Raw genomic sequence first — 23595 nt, forward strand, 5'->3', positions numbered from 1 at the left:
TTTCTGAATATCCTTCTCTATACGTAGCTGTGTTCCTTTAACTTCTCAAGATGTAGATCACAGACAGCATTACTGTTTCTTTGCCTTTTGATACCGACCACAGAAGATGCTGAGGGCTTCCTACCTACCTCCAAGCGCATAACCCTCTGGCCTTTCCATTAGAGGGCAGGCCCCGCTTCCGAGTGAAAAATGCCACACATCTTTGCTGATGGGTTCCTCTGAGACCAGAGCCCATACCCAGAAGTCTAGTAGGACTCAATATCAATGCCATTTGGGGCAGCCCCAAAACAATGCCCACCCGGATTTGTGACATAAAGTCTGAGGCTCCCATGCCCCTCAGGTGGGATAACTCTGAAGTGGTCCACACTGGCTCCCAAGGGTCCCTAGGGGAATTAAGTTTCAAGCAGCCACAGTGGCAACTGGCTAAATAACAGACACTTCACATGGCTGCCCTCCCTTCCCTGCCTCACTTCCCCACCCCCTCAGTTTTCTCTCGATCACCTTCCAGATGAATTAATTACATTCAAACCCTCCTTTCAGAGCCTGCTTTGGAGGGACTCAGACTGAGACTGTGACACTGAACCGACCAATGTCTAACAACCGTCATCTGCTAAGTCCTGTCTATTCATCTCCTCAAAGAACCAACTGCCATTTCCCAAGGGTCTGTCATTTGCTCAGCCAAGGTTTTACAGAGTTGTCTTTCATCGACACCCCAGGTGTATCAGGTAGGTATCATTGCCCTCATTAAATAGGTTTGATAACTGAGACACAGAGATGTTAAGCAACTTGCCCATGGCCACACAGCACTTCAGGAGCAGAGCTGAGGTCCAAACTGCAATTCGGGCTTCCCCAAGGCCTGGACTCAACCACCGTGGGTTACTGCCAGGCACTGCCCTGTAGTAAGAGTGAGATCCTTTGGCTAACATAACATGGATACTATTAATAGTGCCATCCTTAGCGCTGATCCAATTTCACACTATGTTCGCATTTACTGTCACCCAGAACAGCCTCCTTGTTGCCCCCTGAATATGCTATGAGTATTTCTGCCTCAAATGGGACTCATCCTTCCCTCCAGCTTATAATATTCCCCCTTCCTTCTCTATTCCTCCCCCTTTTGGTCTTTATTTTTATTTTTAAATGTTTTTTATTTATTTTTGCGATGGAGAGAGACAGAGCATGAGCAGGGGAAGGAAAAAGATAGAAGGAGACACAGAATCCAAAGCAGTCTCCAGGCTCTGAGCTGTCAGCATAGAGCCCAACGCGGGGCTCAAACCCATGAACCACAAGGTCATGACCTGAGCCGAAGTCAGATGCTCAACCAACTGAGCCACCCAGGCTCCACCTCCCCATTTTGGTCTTGATCCCACACCCTTTTCACCTTACGCTGCACATGTCTGCTACCGACATTCTGACTCTTTCTCTGATACAGTTTCCTCATCGGTAGATGGGGATGATGGGAAGTCCCACTGAACAGGGTTACAGGAAAGCACGTGGCCCAGTGCACGCCTCATGGAAGGCAGTTAACAGATGGCATCTATAGAGTCATCTTGACCTACTAGACTCTCTCCTCCCACCACCTCCTAGACCTCAACCGACTTCCATTTCTTGACCCTTATTTCACAACTATTTCAAATGAGGCAGCACTAGTAAATTAAAACTCATGTTTGAGGAATCAGAAAAAATTAACCAAAGCTTGTAAACAAGGTTTAAATGATGGATGAGAATCCTTTAAATATCATTCAGGGACAAGAGTCACCAGACAATGTCTTGGAACATGTTCTAAGTTCAACTCATTATTTAATCTTGATGGAAAGCCCCAGAATTAGTGAAGTTTCCAGTTACTTGTCAATTTTCATCCAGTAGAAACAAAAATAATTTCTCATGCTAACATTTCTTTGACAAATTGTTCATAAATACCCTGGCTTTTAAAATGCCCTTTGAAGCCATCATAGCATCTGACTGGTTTCCTCATGGGTTAATGAATTAATATTTATATTTACCAGAGAGTCATGATTTTACCTTTTGAAAAATTACACATGTACAGTAGCTTGCTACCAGCTTTCTTTCCACAGACCCAACTTCAGGTTGTGGCTTCTAGAATGGGATGGGGTAGAAACAGATCTTCCTGTGTGTGCTGGGTGGGCATGAAGTGCTACCCTTAGACCAGATTTCTCATCCACATACTACTGATGTTTGGGTCCCGATAATTCTGTATGGTCGGGGCCATCCTGTGTGCTGTGGGATGTTAGACAGCATCCCTGGCTTCCACCTACCACGTGCTAATAGCACCTTCTCCCCAGTTGGGACCAGCAAACTTGTCTCCAGACATTACCTATGTCCCCTGGGAGGCACAACTGCCTTTGAGAAGAACTGGTGTAGACTCTACTTCACAAGTAAGAGTCAGGGGCAATATCAGAAAGATCACCAAAAATTCCTAATTTATCCAGTTATCCTGGATGGGCTTCAAAATCTAATGGTTGTAGACCTAGCTCTTCTCAGAGAGCCCACAGCGTCACTTTGTCACGCTCCCCTTGGGTCTGTAATCTCGACAAGATCAGCAACTACAGCCTCTACATCCGTCTGGTTCCCTTAGAAACTTAATTCAAAGAATAGAGCTTAGAATTTAGTAGGTGCCGACAGTGACAAGGGCTTGGTAGTTATCATAAGTGTATAGAGAGAATATATGCATGTATTTATATGTATATGTTATATACATGTGTATACACGCACGTGTGTATCTAGTATATGCATATGCATGTGTTATATATGTATATACATCTGTGTGTGTTATATGTGTATATATTATATGTACACACACACACATATATGCATACACACACTATACTCTATGCACACATGCATATAAAACCAAAGGAGGTAGCTGCTACGTCAGAAGAAGGATAGCAGAATATGCCACCCTAAACATTTCACTTTGTCAAAAGGGTTATTCTGACCTGAAGGCAACTGAGAAGAAGCAGATACAAGAAAACCCTACTGCCCTCCTGCTATTTGCCTAAAGACAGGATGTGACTTTATAAAGCTGTCCCTCCTCCCGTCTCTACCAAGAAGGACAGGTATTATTCCCTGTAGACAACTTCAGATCCGTATCAGTAGAGAAGGCACTGACTTAACCCTGCATAACAAACCTCATTCTTGTTTTCAATCTCATTATGTCCTCACAACTGGCCTCCGCACACTTTCCTCTGTCTTATCTTGAGCTTGGAGTTCCAAGCAAACTCTGCAAGTTACTCATGTTTTCCCCCAGTATCTACTATGTATACACATGGTATACATATTAATAAGCTGCTGGCTTTTCTCTTTTTAATATTTTTTTAAAGAGCCTCAGATAAAAACCTAAGATGAGTTTTGCCTCCCTTGAACAGACTTCTGAAATGCCTCTTCTGTCACTGTGCCAGGTCTTCTGGTCTGCCTGTGTGGACCACAGCTGTCCCTAAAGGCATCCTATGAACACAGCTCAGGGTCTCCAAGAAGGAAGTACCTGTGGCCATACTGGGATAGAGCAGAACCTTCAGCCTCCACTCCTGTAGCTCTGTGGTCTGCATCTTGTAATTTCCACTTTCTTCAGAGGAGCCGAGTTCCTGCCCCTGGCAAATGTTTCCCTCCTTCACCCAGAACAACACCAGGAAGGTCTCTGTCTCCACAGTTTCCCAACTTGAGGGAGATCAGAATCCCCTGGAGAGCAGATGTGTGAAGACACAGATTGTCGGGTCCACCCCAAAGCTCTGAACAAGGAGATGCTGGGTGGATGACTGCATTAACAAGCTCCCAGGTGATGCTACTGGTCCTGATGGTGAAGGTCCAAGCTTAGAGACCCCAGAGTCAACCACTTGCTCCCACATGTAGCCTGTGCATCACTACCTAGTGACAAATTCTATGCAAGAGTTCCCTTACCCCTGGGAATTTAGGAAGAGCATTGGAAATGCAGCGTTAGGGAGCCCCTCTTTGAACCTCAAATGCACAATAAAGCCTCAGAGACATTTTAGTCTCAGGAAAACAGAGACTGTTTTCTCAGGAAAACAAAACACAACCTGTTTCATTTTTATGGGTAAGTCCAGAGTTTCCCAAAATATTAGGTCATGCAACCTATTTTTTTTCCAGAACCCTTATTAACCTCTTTTGGAGCCAGTACCTCTTCAGGATACAAAACAGTATGTTGGAAAATCATACCTGCATGTGGTTTTGTATAATCACCCGTTGTTACTCGGGAAGTCTAAGAATCTGGGGGCCCCAGCAGACTCCCTGCTGGAGACAGGACCACCCGAGAAACCCGATCTCAGCCAGAACCCTTTCAATCCCTGCTCCGGCTCCAGCCCAAACTGCAGCTGCTCCTACAGAGATTTGAGAAGACATTTAGAGCCCCTCCACCTTGTCTTCATAAATCCACACCCTCCAGGACCACAAATAGGCATTCTGGGCCCGATCCAGGGGCGAGCCCCGCTGCCCTTCCCTGCTGCACAGCGCTTGGCTAATGGCTTCATCGCTGTGCATTTTAAACATCAAAGAGAAATACAAATCATCAACACAAGAATGAAGGCAGAGCAGAATAAATTTCATGTTTAGGGAGCTTGGGAATCAAAAGATGTCTGGTGGGGGTGGCAGGTGCTGACAGGGAAGTGTTTTTGGTGGGGGTGGGGGCCTGGATTTGGAGGTGCTGAGTGCCAAGTCTAAGAGCAAAGAGCCCTTTCCCTGCCTTAGACCTCCGACTCCTCTCACTGCCAGGCCATGAAGTCTTCAGCCGAACCTGCCAAGGGTGCCAAACATTCTTGTTAATTTGGATGAATCCTTTCAGCAATATGGTGTCAACTTGAATACAATGACACTTAGCATGTCAATTAGTTCCCTCCCCCCCGCTCCCTGTTCCTGGACCACATAGGTTTATTACTTTTAGAACTCAGCCAGGCTAACACACACTAAGACCCCACAGTCTCTGGGCCTTAGGGCCAGTACTCTACAGCAGACCAGCCTGGGCCAGGGACGAATAAGGACCAGTGAGCAAAGACGGATCTTAATCCACTTTGCAAATCTGCAAAACAAAAATGAGGAACCATTGCTTTTTTTTTTTTTTCTGATGGGCTAAGTTACCTGCAGCTCTGGTCTGCTAGGGTTGCTATAATTAATATAATGTGCGAGGGGCACGTGGGTGGCTCATTTGGTTGAGTGTCGACTTTGGGTCAGATCATGATCTCACGTTCTGTGAGTTTGACCCCCACATTAGGCTCTGCGCTGATAGCTCAGAGCCTGGAGCCTGCTTCAGATTCTGTGTCTCCCTCTCTCTCTGCCCTTCCTCCACTCATGTGTCTCTCTCTCATTCTCTCCTCTCTCTCTCTGTCTCTCTCAAAAGTAAATAAACATTTAAAAAATAAAATAAGTACATAAAACGTGTGAAAACTGGTACACTTCAGGCCTAGAGCTGCCTGGGTCACTTGCCAGCCCCAAGCTCCTCAGTGTATGTCTGCCTTGGTGTTCTGATCTCTGAAATGAAGTGGTTGATAGACCTTGTGAGGAACAGCAGGGTTAAGGCAAGTAAAGGGAGTAGAATGTTGAAGGCACTTGGTGAGCACGTTCAGGAAGGGTCAGGGATGGCCACGCAGGAGCCCTGAGGTTGGAGGGCCTGAGTTTTGCTTGCTTTTCTATTTAACAACAGCTTTAGTTTTTTAAATGTTTCTTTATTTTTGAGAGAGAGAGAGAGCATGCATGTGCACAAGTTGGGGAGAAGCAGAGAGTCGGGGACAGAGGATATGAAACAGGCTCTGTGCTGACAGCAGTGAGCCTGATGAGGGGCTCGAACTCATGATCCATGAGCCCATCACCTGCACTGAAGTCAGAAGCTTAACTGACTGAGCCACCCAGGTGTCCCTAGCAACAACTTGATGAAACATAACTCACAAACTATAAAGTGCACCCTGTTAATGTGTACAGTTCGGTGGTTTTTAGTAGGCTCAAAGACTTGTCCAACCATTACCAGTTCATTCCAGAACGTTTCCATCACCCCCAAAAGAAAATCCCACTTCCCATTCCCTGCTCCTCCCACCCCAGGCCCTAGGCAACCACTACTCTTACTTTCTGTCTCTGTGGATTTCTCTGTTCTGGACAATTCTTTCCTTTTCATGGAATCATACAATATATGGCCTTTTGTGTGCAGAACTGCTCAAGTTTGAATCTCAGCCCCAGAGCTCAAAAGCTGCATGACCTTCACCCAGTTCTCCTGGAACTTCCCCAGCTGTGAAATGGAATTAAAGCCATAGTAGATACACCAAAGAGTCTTTCAGAGGATTAAATGTCCTAATTAATACATCGAAAGCATTCACACAGGGACTAGCTCCTCGTAAGCACTAGTTAGATGTGAATCCCCATTACTGCTACTACTCCTGTTATTACTAATGCGCTATTCCTCCACCCCAAAGCATGTGACCGGTGGTGGGAACCCCAAGATGAACAGAGCACAGGGAATACAGCTCTTGCTCTCCCCAGTGCACAGCCTGCTGGGAATTTTATGATTAAGAAACCAGCTTGAATGAATACAGTGAAGGCTTATCATATGCACATTTAACTAATGGAAATCCAGCTCTTCCACCAAAAAGAGAAAGAAAAAGAACAATTTAAGCACTGCAATTAAATTCTATAAAATTATATCTTGCCTATATTCTTTACTATGCACTGTACATTATGGTATGCATTATACATTGTTACATATTGACTACAGTACAGGGATCCATGTGCAAAACCACACACACTGCAATTTAGTGGGCAACTTAAGATATTTCAAGGTTAATGACAACTCTGTGTTTGCCTTAAACCTTGACTTTATAATCTAACCCCTGAGTAAAACGCGACTCTATTGTGTGTCCACAACTGTAGCAATCCAGAACGAATCCAGACAAAGGAAATCAACCAATGAGCAGTTGGTTGACGTGGGCTGCAGTGGGTCCCAGTTGGCCAAGCACGACTTCTGCCCTCCACGAGCTCGCAGTCTCGTTGTGAAAATCAACGACATAAGCATAATCACAAGAGGTTGGTGAAAGGCAGAACAGGGTTTAGGAAACAGATGGAAATAATCTCTCGCCCTACGAGCTGACAAGACAGGCAGACAGATACCAGAGGGTCTGTGCTCTCTCCTGCCCTGTCCATCCCTTCGCTGGCTTTGTTGTCCACAGCACTCAGCCACATAACAGACATCATGTATCTATGGGTTCGTTTCCTACTATCTCTCCCCAGCCAGCTTAGAGACTTTATGTACACTGCTTTTATCTGTATTTCCAATCCCGAGAAGCATGTTGAGCACTTAGTGGGTGGACAAAAGATGTGTTGGTGAATGAATGAATGAATGAATGAATGAGGAAAACTATTTAGACAACCTCCACTTTTCTCCCATCTTCTGTCCCCACAAACATCCATAGTCAGTTCCTCCAATCTCAACATGCTTATTCCTTAACTGTCCATAAGTAGTGGGAATACATCCACGTCAACGATGAGGCCCTAAGGTAGCATTCCAGGGCTTTGGCATACTGGTACCATCTAGTGGGAAAGAGACTATCTGCAGGTGGGGACTAACCCAAACTCGGTGGGTCTAAAAAAAACAACCACGACCCTTTCCTTTATCATCAGTTCTACTGAGGAAGTTTTCAGTAACGTGTAAGGGAGGCAACTGGGACCTCTTACACACTCGTGTCCCACCCAGGACATAGACCGCCAGTCTAAGCACATGTCACGCCTCTCTACTTTTCTACTCAGGCCTTTTCCAAAACCATGGCTGCTCCCCAAGAGCTACAAAGGCTCATTGGGGAAACACAGAGAAATTAATGGTGCCAGGGCCCACCCTTGACCAACAGAAGATTGGGATAGTGGATATTCAGCCCAGCCTCCCCTCCTACAAAGGGCCTATTCTGAAGCAAGTTTTACACAGTTCTGAGGGACCCCAGCAGTAAGGAGCCCTCGGTGCTCGTGACAATAACCAGCTCAATGACACATTCTTACTGGCCTTTCTTTCCTGTTCCATGTTCCTCACTTCTGTGCCTTAGAATCATCTCTTGGATTAGCTCCCTGCACCCAGATCTGTATCTTCATCACTGTTTGAGGGAACACAACCTAAGATACAGTGTTTAACATCAATATACTTTTGGGTGGAAAGGAAGCCTTAAGAATTGTCATCCAGATAATTACTACGAAAGCTATGTAGTTTAGAGCTGGTCTGAGAATGATGTTCTCTGGTTAATCTTTACCTTGATCACAGCTAACATGGGATAATCTAGTGATACTGTGTTCCTAAAGAACTACCACAGGGGTGTGTGGGTGGCTCAGTCGGTCAAGTGTCCGGCTTCGGCTCAGGTCATTATCTCATGGTTCCCGGGTTCAAGCCCCGTGTCGAGCTCTGTGCTGACAGCTAGCTCAGAGCCTGGAGCCTGCTTCAGATTCTGTATCTCCCTCTCTTTCTGACCCTCCCCTGCTTGTGCTCAAAAATAAATTTAAAAAACATTAAAAAAGAATAAAAAAATTAACCGAAGAACTATCACAGTTCTCATGGTAACAACAGGCCAAAGAAAATGTCTGGTCTCTCTCCTTGGCCTTGACCCTATCCCAGTTTAACCAACTGGTAAGGTGGCTAATGGATTTGATCAGAAGTTGGCAAACTACAGCCTGAGGGCCACATCCAGCTCTGCTTGTTTTTGTAAATAAAGTTTTATTAAAATACAGCCCTTTTGTTTACATATTGTGTGTAACTGTTTTCATGCTACATGGATAGTGTTGAGTAGCTGCAAGAGAGACAGATATTTATTCTATAGATGTATTTTATTATTTACAGGAAAAGATTACCTACCTGTAGTGTAAATCTTTAGTTGACCTATTTTTAGATTCCCAAAAGCAAAATTTCAAGAAAAACAAAAAAATAAAGACTGGACAAAGGTTTGCCAGCAACACTTGACCACTCTATTTACCATCATGAACTGAAGACAAAAATGTGATAAGCAGTAGTTAACTAAGGTCATTTTACAAACAATAGGACATTTCATGCCCAAAACTAGAAAGGTCAGTGCATCGAACAATGAACTTTCCATCCCAAGGAAAGGCTGTGGATCAACTCAACAACTGTTTTACAGCACCATCGCCTTCCACAATTATTATAGTTACTTATTTTTGTGATTTACTGTCTTTCTCCCTCATTAGAATGTAGACTCTGTGAAGGCAGGCAATTCCATTTTTCTTAATCACTACTGCTTACCCAGGGTAAAGCATCACGCTTGAGACACAGTGGCTGATCAGCTAATATTTGTCAAATGAATGACTGAAACATAAAATGTACAGATTGGAGTGCACAGATCCAAACATCCTGAGAGAGACAGAAAAGCGGGGCCACCACGTAGAGTGGTGAGGGCTGGGGGAGTGGGGGAATGTGTCCACCCACCTGCACAGGAGCGCTGTGATAGCCCCCTGCTCTGTTGCTGGTATGTAAGACAGTGCCAGGCACATAGTAGGCACTCAACACATGTTCGGTGAATCGATGGCTACCCTGACGAAAGGCACTAAAATTGAATTAAAAGAAAAAAAGAAAACCTCTCTGGTAAAACAGAACTACACTTCAGGTTAGGTTCAGTTCAGTTGCAATGCACCATAGATCTGTGTGTCTCAATATAGCTCCGGGCTGTGTATTTCTCATTTTGCTATGGATTGGGGGAAATGTTATAGGAGACAGTGGCACGCAGGAAACAGGAGCTCCTCAGCACCCCTGGGAGGAGAGCCATCCAGCCTTAGAGCACAGCAGCAGACAGGAGACCACCAGCAAATTCCCCACGAGAGAACTTAGCTGTGCTGGAAGCTGTAGAGGACCCACACCCAGGCTCGGTCCCAGCACCTATGTGGCTATTCTTAGTCAGATGGCCATTCTTGCTGAGTGAAGCGTGCATGTGGATGGGTGATTGTCCCTGGTCAACAGCAAGGACTCAGTGACAACACAACTGATCCTGGGCTAACCCCGTTCTGAAGGTTGCAACCATTAGCCCAGACAGGGGGGCTCAGGTCCCAGGGTCCTCCTAGAGACCAGGAATTCAAAAATGGGGTCACTACCATTTTGACTTTAGGAGGGCCACAAAACAAAATAGTCAAGGGAGAAAATTCTTACATCATTTGGGGGGATAAGGGAGGAAGCTTTCCTACATGAGTGAAGTTTGGAGGAAAACACACATGCACAAGAATCAGAAGTGCATTGGCTCAACCCTGCTCTGAGTTCTTAGTGGCTGTGTGGCCGTAGGCAAATGACTCAACCACTCTGCACTTCCTTTTATCATATATAAAATGGATTAAGAATAGTTGTCCCCAAGGGTTGCAATGAAGGTTTGAGCTAATGTATGCAACCGGTATATAGCAATAACTTGTACAATAAATTTACTACAGGTATTTTGATATATTTTAAATAATAATCATAATCATAAGTGCTCATGGTGCTCACACGTACACCCACACACACACTGCCTTGGAAAAGCCTCCGGGGAAACAGCTGCTAAGAAGATACATCTAGTAGATAAGATCCCACCAGATCAAGCGATTTTATGAGGCATGAAATCCCAAGACGAACCATCTTTGGGGAGCTACCAGTACGGGAACTGGCAAATCCTTCTCCAGAGAGCAAACCTTATTATTTTTTTATGTCCATGCATTTTAAATACACACGCATGTTCTTCCTCTCTAAGTCACTCAGATGATCAAGGCCAAGGCCCCGTGGCACCTGCAAGCCACCAGCTCCCCTGGAGCACACTGTGTGAAAGTTAATACACCAACATTCCTTTAGCGTCAGTAGAGCATTTGTCAGGCCTGGGATGGAGTCATGGGCGTGCACGGCCTTAACCTTCGCCCGAACCCTGCTGGCCAGCCCCAGCTTTTCCCTCTCCCGTCCAGGTGCAGGAGGAAACAGAAGGGAAGGGAAGGGAAACAAGGCAACTCAGCTGAGGTCACACAGCATGCAGATGGCCAGGATTCTTAAAATCTCCGAAGTCTCCCTAACTCTCTGCGGCAAGCTGAGGTGTGTGCTCCTCTGAGTCCTAGCGGACCACAAGCCCTGAGTCACCCCCAGCACAGGCCATGTCAGCGCCAGACACTGTATTCATCTCTGCACCCCCATCCGGCAGCACTCTTGGCACCTGGTAGTTGTTTTTTTTTTAATTTTTTAATGTTTATTTATTTTTGAGAGAAAGAGAGACAGAATGTGAGCAGGGGAGGGAGGGGCAGAGAGAGGGTGACACAGAATCCTAAGCCAACTCCAGGCTCTGAGCTGTCAGCACAGAGCCCGAAGCGGGGCTTGAACGCATGAACGACGAGATCATGACCAGAGGTGAAGTCTGATGCTTAACCAATTCAGCCACCCAGGCACTGCTGCAACTGGTAGATTTTAACAAATATGGGAAAAAAGAAGAAAAGATGGATGCCAGTGGTTGGGAGGAAGGGCAAGATGAAAGGATGGGAGGGAGGGCACAGCAATGGGCCCTTGGAGACGGTTTTCGTCTCTATTGTTTCCTACTGTAACAATGACCAAATTTGTGTTATTTCAGCTATTTATTTTCTTGTGGCTGCTCTGGGTAGGTGACAAGGCCCCTGAGAACAGGTTCCAGGCCCATCCTATTTATCTATGAATTCCCTAAATGCCTCAATAAATACTTAACAAGCAGACATCGGCACATCCCTCACCTTTGGAGGATAAAGTACCTGTGCCATTTTTTAAAGAGAGAGACAGTTGTTAGACATTTACCAGCATACTACTCCCCGGCACCCAGCTGAAGATTCCGCTGCCGCATCTGGAAACAGAAGAGTCACCAAGGCCATATCCAACATGCTGAAATGAAGACTTCTTAGCATTCGCGAAGTGATTGCCGAAAGTAGTAGATCATTATTTGCTTCATGTAAGAAATATTTCTAGTGCTGCTGATTGAATGTTCAAGAAACGATTAAAGGGCTTGGCAATGTTTCTCCCAAATATCTTTTGCATGAAAAGCCTCAGAGATTGGTTAATTACAGAGGCGACACATCAGTCTCTCTAGACAGGGGCACTTCCAGGTGCCCACAGTGCCCATCCCAGGTGCGAGCACGGGTTGGATCTAAGGGCACTGGTGTCACCGGGGCCCGGGCTGCCACTCCCGAGGAGCATTACTGCAGGCCGGCTAACGGCCCCATGGAAACAGCCCTCAGACCCTGTTCACAACGTCAAACACCTGGTTCCTTCTTTGGGCAATTGGCAGCTTCCTGCCAATTGAAAGAGTCAGAACGCAAGCTCCCTACTTAACCCCTCCCTGCCCCGTGCTCTGCCATCTGCAAACCCAGTGACCAAGCCCTGCTGGGTTCTGCCCTAAGGGTCTCTTGGGTGCTCTGAGAGGTGCGTCTGTTTCTCTCTCCTGCACTGTCACTCCCGTGACTTCAGGCCTAGACTGGCTTCTCCCTTCCTTTCATACTCAGCATGGTTGTTGATCCATTTGCCACACTACATGCAGCCAGGGTGACCTTTCCAAAATGAAAATCTGACCTTGTCACACCACACCCTCTCCTTATTAGTTTCGACGGCTTCCCCACTGCTCCAGGACAAATACCAAAATCTCTATGGTGGCTGCCAAATCCCAGGGGCTCTGGCACCACCCAGCTGCTCCTCCTTTTGCCGTATTTCCTCCTACACAGAGACTTCTCCCAGGCTGTGCCTTCTGCCTGGAATGTTTTTCCCTGCCCACACCTTCTGGTGTTTGCTTGTCTGGAAGCCTTGCTACTCCTCCAGACTGTGACTCAACCACCAGGCCATCAGGGAAGCCTCCCAGGTCCCTTATCTGGATCTGATGCCTTCCTGATAGTCATTCATTCATTCACGCATGCGTGCATTCACGTTTGCCGAGGGCCTGCAGTACAGCAGCGCTGTTCTAGGCCCTAGGGATACAGAAGTAAGCCAACCACACAACGGCATGTTCTGTAATGGGGTTTCTTGTATTTTAGGGGGAGAGAGACGAGGCACAGACCAGCCCAGTGGACAGAAGGGCACAGCCTCACACAACTGTGCCTTCCTCCATCACAGTAGTTGTCTCTGTTTTGAATTATTCAGTAATTGACATTGCTGTCTACTGCCCGGGGATCTCTTGAGCCTGAACCCCAAGAGAGCAGAGACTGGGTCAGCCTTACCAGGAGGTATAACTTGAGCACATAGTAGGTCCTCCATGGATATCACAGATATTTACCGAATCCACTCAGTTCCGGGTTAATCTCCCTACAGTCAGGTTGTTTGAGTGTTTGGGGCTTAGGGGGAACAGCCCCTAATGACTGAAGCCTAATGCCTCCCTGCCCTTTGAGAAAGTTCCCTATGGCCCCCCTGGCTGTCATTTTGAGTCAGAGCAGGAGTCAGCAAACTTGTTCTGCAAAGGGCCAAATAGTAAATATTTTAGGCTTTGTGGTCATATGCTGTCAACTCTGTTGTTATAGCACATGCTCGGCCATACACAATTATATAAATGAATGGGCATGGCCATGTTCCAATAAAACTATTTATAAAACAGGCTGCAGGCAAGAATCGGCCCACAAGCCGCCCTTTGCAACCCCGGAGTTAGATGATCCCAGATGCCCAGCAGCCTATGGCAGTCGAAGGCAGAGCCTGTGTGGCCTGAGACGTCCACAGGTCCCGTGGGCAGGGTCCAGCAACCTCCTGCAGGCCAGGCCCCTGCTGCCAGGGAGATCAGCACACAGGCCCACGCTCCAGGCACTGGCAGGCATCACATCCCACAGCTCGTGGAGAAGCGGGTCCCTGCCACCCCCAGAGGAGAGAGACTTTGGCCCCGGAGGCCTCACAAGGCAGGGATGGAGGCTGCTGCGGTCCTTGCAGGGTCCTTGGGCTCCTCCACAGGCTGAGCTCACTTCCTGGCCCTGCCCGGGCATGTGGCAGGGGCTGCTCTCCGCTGAGCAGCTGCGGCCCCGCACCCCAGCCCGGCCTCCACCCAGCTGGGAGACACAGGGGCTTTGTGCTTCCCCAGCAGATTGGGTGACGCCTGCTGGGGCCTTTGAAATGAGACACGACATGTCAAAACGTGCCTATTGCTAATGCTAATTTTCAGGAATTTGACTTCTGTTGGCAACTGACAAGAAAAACAATCACCTTTTTTCTTTCTTTTTTTTTTTTTGGTGGTGTGTGTAGTTATATTTACCCTGATCTTTGGGGTCTGAGGCTATGGAAAACAAGTTATCTGAGGCTTACTTCTTGGTATGGGATGGGTGGACAGATTAGTCTGTATTTATGGAGCCAAAGGACATTAATTATAGCATTACCACTATGCGTAGACTATGGTGGGTGTTAAGTGTTAAAAACAGTTATAGAAACATCATACAAATCCCAGTTGGTGGTAGGGGACAATGTCCTGGGTATAAAAGCACCCTAGGCAACAAAGCTCTGGAGCTAACGTTCCCTTGAAGTCACAAATGCTCTAAGAGCTGACTCAGTGCTCCCAGAGTCCCCTGCAGGGCTGAGTACAGGAAGTTATTGTGATGCTCTGATGACACTCAGACCATGGGTGAGCAACACTGTTGGAATGACAAGGCCCGCCCAGACGGTCAATGTCCTCCAAGGGTACCCGTGCTCCTGGTCTAACTTGCATACAGCACGTTGGGGCCTGCATGTCACCCACACTCCCAGAGCCCCTTGACCGCTGCTGCGGAGCCCTGTTTGGGCTGTGCCAACACTCCACTGTGTCCGCACCCCGACTGACTCAAAGCTGTGGTGTATTACTTCTCTGCATGTAACTCGTACACATGCAGCAAGGGTCGGGGTGTCCCAGTATTCTGGGTGCCCTAGTCACCCACTGACACTGACGGTAGGAATGTTCTCAGGAAGGAGGTGCAGTCAGTCCCCTTGATCATGTTCTTCCAAAGCAAGTCTCAATCTAGTTCAATCACAGTGATCAAAAAGAGGCATGGCCCTTCCTTTGCAAATAGCCTATCACTAAAAAAAAAAAAAAAGGCATCAATGCAATTAAGCCTCAACATTTGTGAAAGCAGAAGTTCTGAACACAAATGGCTATGGGGCACGTGGGTAAAATAGTAAAATAAGCAGGTACAACCAGTAAGTAAGCAGTAGCTCAGTGGCGGCTGAGGCAAACTGCAGAGGCATGGCGTGCCTACAGGGGGCAGTAGTAACTCTTCTCTAGTAAACGTGTGGCCAAGTGGGAGTGCAGCTCTCGGGTCCCCTGACCTTCTGACATTTTAAGAAATGCAGGAAACCTGCATTTTTAAAAAAATGTACAATTTCCCACTTTTCAAAATATTTGGGTCAAACCAGATACATCCGTGAGCTACATTTGGCTCGTGGCTACTACTGTGCACACTTTGCCCGGAAGCCAGAGTTGCAGGACTGGGATGCGTGAGCTCTGGCACCGTCGGGCACATATCTCGAGGTTCAACCTGCTGAGCCAAAGGGTGACCCATTCACCCACATGAACCCTGCCTCAGTCTGTGATTCAAGTTTGAAGTGTCATTTCTTCTCTTCTCTGGCCTGCCCTTAGCTGCTTGTCTTAGGCGTGAAAGGGACTGCTTTCTACTCTCAGACACCGCTTAGCGCCTGGTGAAGGGGATCCTATGGTCCAGCCCATCATCATTTGTCCTGTCTGCTCAGGAAGGAGGAGCCAGGCCCGGGATCCCCAGGTAGCTACGGAGGAGATGGGCAGCGGGGAACTGTTTTGGCAGCACGCTTCAGGAGGGTCAGATTCTCTCAGGCACATGGGCCCCTTGCCGGCAGCGGTGTGGAAACAATGCCAAAACCACTGGTCACTTGATGTGATTCTGCCCAACTAATTATTGTAATTGGATGACAGACATATCTCTCTCTCCTTTTCAACTGGGGCTGGAGGGTGAGCGAATCTAGCTCATGAGTCATTCTTCTGAGTAGTTACCTAGCGGGGAAGATTATCTCCTTTCCCAGGCCGACCTGTGCCTGCCTTCTGGCTGCCTAAAGAGAGAAACCAGGTCCAAATGAAATCAAATGCCAGGAAATTTCAGAACTTCCTCACATTTCGTACTGCATTGTCTACAAAGGTCTTTGAAATGTTCCCTGCTCTAGTACTCAGAGGGGATATGTAGTTAAAGAATAAGATGGAACAGAAGCAACTATAATCAGAAATAAAGGAGGAAAGACACTAAGTGCAAAATGGTAGGACTTCTCATTGGGGGAGCTTCTGGCAAATAATTGGGAATTAGGACAATAGTTGTGTGTTGATAGAGTGACTACGCTGACGTTCTTTAAAATATAGAAGCTGTAGATTCAGAATTTTGTAATGCTGTGGATGGAGCCCTCTTCTGGAGAAATTTTTCAACAGGTATTAAAATGAAATCAAAACACACAGAGATGGACATACACAGGCACAAGAAATAGAAAACACTGTTGGTTACTCAGGTGATGTGACTGTCATCGAATCCATAGCTTGGCATTTTCCTTCCCATCCACTGAACAGAAATAAACTGGATTCTCCCAAGCAACCACCTTTCTGGAAGGAGTTTAAGGAAAGGGGTATTCTCAAGAGCCTAGCTGTACTTTTACCAAAAGAGTAAACTTCAGTCTGAGATTCAATCACACAGGCAAATGCCAGTACGTTTAGCTATTGCACTTATTAGGTATATTGGTTTGTTGGGCAGTTTCACTATAACACATAGGAGATACTTCTAGAAGGAATTAGATTGTATTTAATGGAAAACCCAAGGGCTAAAGATAGAAAAGGAGAGAAGGGAGGGAGGCAGAGCAGAAGAGATTAGCTAAGATGACTGTTGGGCTTTTAATATAGACTGTGGCATTACATAAACTCCAGATCACATATTCAGCCTTGCAGTTTATTAAATCCCTTTGGGGACTTGCTTTAAAAAAAATTGTTCAGACATGTGAACTCTACCACTTTGACTCTTATCACCACTTACGTCTCTGTTTCCCCAGTGCGTTTCAAATCTTATGGGCTGTCACAGTTGACCCCATGTCAGGGCTGGGGGTACACTCTGCTACTCCCATAGTCTTCTCTCCTCATCAGAAAGGTTCTGCAAATAAACACTGCCCTTAAACTACAGCATACGATGTTTTAGGGGGTTCTCATTTAGAATCCTGAAAATCAAGATGCTGACTCCAAGAAAGAACTCCCTATTTTAAATCAACATCTCAGAATTCTGTGGAACATTTTTAGTCACTCCCAAGTGACTGCTTTCCAACCTGAACCACTCCCTAAAATTCTAATTCTTGGGGGATTACTCATTCATTGTTAGAACTTTTGGCTAGTGGTAAGCCATACCCAAATAGGGGGGTGGGGAGCCATATTTACAGTGGAATTTCGATGTCCTGCCTCCCTTGATTTGTTTCACACTCATTATTTATCATCGTCAAATGCTAGAGGCCACTTGTGAGATGGCCTTTCCCAAAACATCCCAGGGGAGAAGAGAGGCAACTGCTCCTCAACGTTGCCAGCTTCCCGCCATTGTTGCTTGGAATTCCTCCTGCCCCTTCCAAAACGCCTGAAAGAGCAACCTGGCCAATAAACTTACAAAGATTGATAGCTTCCAACGACCGACCCAGAATATTACAACTGTGATGGAAAAACACATACATACTCGCCGGAACGCCACTTAGGACCGAGTGACTAATTTGCTTTATTACATTGTTTTTCCCTTCCGTATGTTTTCTCTCTGCCTCAAGAAAGTTCTATTTTTGCTGGTGGACTCCAAGCCTCCAAGGCTTTCCCCACTTTTCCCTACGGCACACGGAGCTCTGTCCTGGAACCTCTTGCAGATGAAACGAATTACACCAAGATGATTTCTCAGCAATGGGCCCTTGCAACCAGGTTATCAACTAGCGTCCTAATGTGGACTTTTGCTCTGATTATGCATAACGATGTAAGAGAGAAACAGTCTCTGAGGGCAGGCGACTCAATTCCTGCTGACACCTCTGCCCCCCACCTAAGGAAGTGAGCTCACAGCCCGCAGAGCCCACCTGAGCTGGCGGCGCCCTGCAGGGTGAGACACACCAGCTGCTTTGCCAAAGTCCTGGTGTGAGGAGCCCCGAGTGCACAGGGACTGCTGGGTGCCGCCACGTGGTCTGTCTTGCTCAAAGGGAGGCATAACTTTGGGCCAGCCCTGCAGCGCTGACTGAGGCCCCAGCACGCTGAGACGGGAGAGGACTGTGGAGTCCTGGGGAAAGGCAGTGTGGAACTGCTCCCAGTCACTGACAGTTCCAGTGGGCCAGGCCTCATGGTAAATGCATTACCTAGGACATCCTGTTGAATGCAATCAATCTGCCTGGCAATCCCAGGAAGGCGGTAAGATTATTTTACAGTGGAGAATCAGGAAGCCCAGAGATATTAAACAATGTGCCCAAGGTGCTACCAACAGCATATGGCAGAGAGGATCTGTCTGAATCAGAGGCATACTCTGAACCGCCCTGCTAAATGAGGGTATATGTACATACATACAGCCTCAGGGACCATTGGAGTCCAGAAAGTCTAGAAAACTGGCTTACAGACAGACATAAGATTTGTGGCAAGACCTAAGGTGACTGGGACCCCCCTCCCAAGAGAATCAGGCGGCAAAGCCTGTTAAAAGAGGAGCGTAACCGGGCAGTTCTGAATGGGGGCTGTGTATCCAGGGAAGATGGAAATCATGGGTAGGGGAGGGGCTCAGCAGCCAGGCACCTTACCGGTCCCCCAGAAACCGGCATCCATCCACTAGCCCCCACTTTAAGTCATTTACAGGGTCACTTCGTTCCTGGAACACGGGCCCATTTCCAAAGTCTAACCCCAACATGGATCCAAGGCTCCACTGCACCCTCCTCCCCCCCACATCCCAGCAGGCCCTCTCTCTCCTGCACACAAACACGTGTGCCCGGGCCCCTGGCACCCAGGAGTCCTGGCCAGGAACTCAACGCGCATTCCCAGCACCCAAAGCACTCCCTGTTTCCTTCCCTCCTCTCTGCCTGGCTCTGCCTAGATCTTACCCACCCACTTGTGGGCTGCCAGCTCACCCCGAGTCCCATCGGCCTCAAGGGAAGCCCCGGGGGCCAGAGTAGACTTGCGCGCTCAGAAACCACAGGCCCCAGAACGGGGCTGGGCGTGCCCTCGGCGGCCAGCACCCGGTCGGGCCTCCCCAGAGTATGCTTTCCCGCACACAAACTTCCCGAGATCTTGGAGCTCCATAGCGGTCGCAGGACAACCGCATCTCGGTCGCCCCGCACCCCCGCCTCTCCCGGGTCCCCGGCCCTTCCCTCGCGCCTCAGCGCTCCGAGGGTTAACAGGCAGCTGCAGCCCTGGTGGGCAAGGCTTGAACTTTTCTCTGCGCTCCGCGCCCGCCCGGGAAGGCAGCAGAGGCGGCGGTCGGGGCTCCGAGCCGGGGCTCCAGCTGGCTGGACAAAGGGGGCGCGGGGGGCTGGGGCCTGCGCCCTGGCGGCGGGGCGGGGGGCGGGGGCGGACGCGCTCTGGGCCCGAGGTCGGGGAGGAAGGGAACCCCGATGCGGGCGCGGCCAGAGTCGGCGCCTCTGAGCGACAGCAGCAGCCGGGCTGCGGCGCTGGGCTGGCAGGAGGCGGCTTCCTGCGCGCCGCGGGGCTGGGCGAGGGGGCCCGGGCACCCCGGGAAGTCGGCGATGCCAGGCCGGCCTCTCCAGCCCGGCAGCCCGCGATCCGGACCCGAGCCGCGCTTCCCCCCGCTCGGCGCTGCACTGGGGAAACCTCCAGCCGCCAACGGAGTCTTTCTCCAATGCATGAGCCTCCGGAGGAGGAGGCGAATCAAAGTTACCCCACTTGATGTAGGCGAGAATGTCGCCCCTGCTTGCAAAAAAAAAAGGGGGGGGACTCCGGAGCTCTCTCCTCCTCCCCTGAACGTAACACACACACACACACACACACACACACACACACACACACACACACACGCAAACCGGAGTGGGAAACCAGGGGCCCCCGAGGATTTCTGGGGCTGGGAACGACCTCCCTTCGAGCCCCAGGCTTTCTTCGCCGCCGCGCCCCACAGTCCCCCGACCCCCGAAAGCACCCTCTCCCTGCCCGCGCCAGACGATCGGAATGCAGAAACGGGGCGCGGGGTGCGCCCGGCAGCCCCTCTTCCCTACCTGGGACAGGAGAACGCACAGGAGGAGCGGAGTGCTCGGCTGCATGTTGCCCGACTAGAAGCGCCCGGCGGCGTTTTCATTCATGCACTTGGCTGCACTGAGCATATTTTCCGTGGGAGCCAGGCTTTGAGGAGAGGCTCTGCCTCACCAGCCAGCCAACTTCCCAAATAGATCAGCGGCAGCATCACGAAAGCATTGGGTAGAGGCTGATGACCAGGACCAATGGCTTTACAAGACGGATTCCTTCATAAAGCTCCCTCGTTTTGCATGGCAGATACAGGGCGAGCACCTCGCACAGAGCGAGCCCCTCGGAGGAGGCAGCCCTTGCGCCTTTTTGGACTGTTGGGGCCCAGCCTCACAAGTCACGCTGGGCAACGCCAGCCGAATCCACTTTTACAGAGAATGGAATTGCACCCGGGACTGGCGAACACTTCCAGCCCAGTGCAAAAAGATTCTCTTTATTAAAATGTTAATAAGATCCACTTTATTTCCAATAAATCAAATAAAATGACCCCAGCAGTTCCAGCCCTTTTCACGCCTGGAAAGACTTGGCGACTTGGCGGTGGATTTTTTCCCCCTTTTTCCTTTTTCTTTTTTTCCAACTGTGGCCCAAGTCAGGATGCTGTTTGGTGTTTCCTTGCCATCTCACAAATCACAGATACGACAGATCAATTCTAGTTTGCAGGAAAAAAATCCATCAAGGGGCAATAGATTTTATTAACTGCTCAGGTGAGAGTCAGACTGGCCGCCTACTCCACAAATGTGCATCTGGCACCAAAGTTGGAGCCATGATTTAAGGAAACTTTTTTTTTTCCTACAAAAATATGATTTTTTCAGAAGCTCCTACCTATCTCCAGGGGCTGGGAATAGTCATGGCCACTGGTCAAAGAATTTTATAAGTGGGGTGCTATGGGAATGAGGGTCAGATGGGTATATAGGAGGTCTGCCTTTCCCAGTAAGAATCTAAGACTATGCAATGAATATCTCACTTTGTCATTTCCATGCAGGCTCCTTCTAAAAATGATGTAAGGTATTTTAAAATAAAGGACGCTTGTGCAATAGAACTGATGCAACCAAAATTAAAAATTTAGGCTGGAAGGAAAAATTAAAAAACTGAAATGCTAAACCTAAATTGAAATATATTTGCTCCGATTTGGATCCGAGCTTCCTGGTGGCCAAAGCAATAAAGAACATGTAAATTACATAGTTCTTATTTTAGAAAAATTTATATAAACATCCACTGGCAAAATTTCCTCCTAGAGCTAAATACTAGAATAGATTTATTATGTGATACCTAATAGAACAGGACTCAGAGCAATGGACCATGTGGAGATCCAATAGATTGGGGTATATTTCCAGCACCTAGCACAGGGCCTAGAACATGGAGATGGTCATTACGACTTGTAAAATCGATGTCTAGACTTAATCAACCAAATGGGCAAAGCTGCCTAGGCTTAACCCTCAGCCCTGCTACTAATGAGTAAGTTACTCAAACTCTCTGTGCCTCTGTCAACTGGAAAAATAAAAATATAAATCATACTGAACTTATAAGGTGGTATTAAGGATTAAGTGATAAAATAGCCACTCAATAAATGTAAATTGATGCACTTTTTGAAACTCCTTCATTGCCAGCTGTTTAGTCACAAGATGGCCTCCTGTGGTCCCAAGGTGACTGATGGGGAGGCAATGCCATCTGACCCCTTGGCTGCTTTAGCGGGAGCTGGCCCATCAGCTGGCTATGTTGGCCAAGCCAGCTCCAGGAAAGCCCAGGAAAGGTGTGTGTTGCTGTTTCTTCTGGTCTCTTCAACTTTCCACTGTCCTCTTGCCTAAGTAGGCATTGACCCTGAGCCTTTGAGAGTTGCAGTCTGAGCTTAGAATTCCTAAAGTGGAGACCTAGCCCCACCTGGCCTACCAGTGAAAAGTAAAATGGGTATTTTGGAGTCAGGCAGGCTTCAGATCAAGGCATCCTGAAATACCCTGATTTTTTCTCCACACCAGGGCAGGAGCCATCTTGTCACTCAGGGGCCAGCTGAGCTAAGCCCATGGATTCAGCAAACACAAAGGCAGAGAGCAGAGGACAGCTTGGGAGATGACAAATCATTATAAGGGATAAAAACGGCCAAAATGATCCTGCCATGTTTTCACAAGCAGCCCCTAGGTTGGGGAAGCGGTCCTAAGGGGAGGGTGTGCAAGGCTGCACTTGCCCGCCCCCCTGTGGTCAGCATGGGGCTATGTGACAGGTTCTAGCCAATAAGCTGTGAGCAAAAGTGACAGGTGCCGCTCCAAGGCTGGAGCATTTAATCGCCTGGGTGAGACAGTTTGGAAGTCTGTGCAGGCGGCTTACTCAGATGTGTCCTCAGCAACAACAACTTGCAAGAGGAAGGGAAACAAGATGGGCGGGGGGTTGCAGAGGTGGTAGGTGCCCCGGCTGGTCCTGGGGGAACTCTGAGGCTAGGGAGCCTTTCATTCAGAGATGACCTGAAGAGAATTGGGAGCTGTGTCTTTGTGCTCCAGTAGGTCAGTTGTTGGCTGTTCCCCAAGGAACGGAATAATCTTAGGTGAGGGCAGCTTGGTTCAGCCAAGGGCAGTATTCCAGTCTGACCACAGCTTCATCATCTACGTAGAAAACGAATGCGGTGACCCACAGCAGGTAGCCAGAGGCTGTGATTCAGACCGCAGAAGACCACTTGCACCCGACGGCACCAGTGACAGGAGATGCGGATTTGTGAACATCTGCGGACTCCGACTCCAGCCAGGACCTGTCCCACACGCACCAAGGTCCTGGGCTTTTGTCCCGAGTTAGTCTACGGGTGGGCAAAGTGGCTCCAGCCAACACACCTGATTCCAAGAGAGGATGCCCAAAGGGCCGCTCCCATCTCTTTATACTTCAGTTCCCACAGCTTGGATTTTAAAGGCCAGGAGGAGTTAACTTCAAGAGCCTTCTTGGGCCTTAAGGCTCACCTTTAGAAACCCATGAAGGCTAGGAAGGTGGAAAAGATTTGTCTGCAAAATGAGATCTGGACTGAGAACTCCAGATTCCACTTACATTGGGCAAGTTGCTTTTGCTCCCCAAGGCTCAGTTTATTCATCAACAAAATGGGAATGATGATATAACAGCCCTCCAAGGATTGCTGTAAAAGTGGACGCCCCCTTTCCTCCTTGCTCCCTGACTCCCCTCTACTCTCAGAGAACGTGCGTTTCACCAAACACAGGGTATCAGGTTTTGTCCAACAAGGACAGGAAAAACTTCATTTTACTTTGGTGGTAAAAGGCCCCTGGAGAAGAAATCCATTTTTGTTGGTTTTGCATTGTTTTCCCTTTAACTCCCTAATGGGATTCTTTTGGCTGATGGATGGATCGGCGGTGGTGAGGCCTGAAGCTGGAAACCATCCCCTAATAGCCCCTGCTGTAACTCCCCCCATGCCAGCATCCCCCCCAAAGCCCAGGCTTTGTGTCCAAATGCAGACCCCAGAATCTAGGGTCTGATG

At 48.3% G+C, this 23595-nt stretch overlaps 1 protein-coding gene across 2 annotated transcripts in view; it reads right to left on the reverse strand.

Moving 5' to 3' along the window:
* CDH13 (cadherin 13) overlaps positions 1–20337 on the reverse strand; it is a 1008030-nt gene extending 987693 nt beyond the window's left edge. The window contains exon 1 of one of the 2 annotated variants that reach the window (XM_029925178.1): positions 20108–20290. In XM_029925178.1, the coding sequence (XP_029781038.1) occupies positions 20108–20152 (45 nt within the window). In that variant the 5' untranslated portion in view covers positions 20153–20290. Of the gene's footprint in view, positions 1–20107 lie in introns of both variants that reach the window. The other variant, XM_029925181.1, reaches the window with a different exon arrangement.
* Between the last annotated feature and the right edge of the window lie 3258 nt (positions 20338–23595).

Source organism: Suricata suricatta, chromosome 16 (assembly GCF_006229205.1).
Source record: "Suricata suricatta isolate VVHF042 chromosome 16, meerkat_22Aug2017_6uvM2_HiC, whole genome shotgun sequence".
Classification (NCBI taxonomy): Eukaryota; Metazoa; Chordata; class Mammalia; order Carnivora; family Herpestidae; genus Suricata; species Suricata suricatta.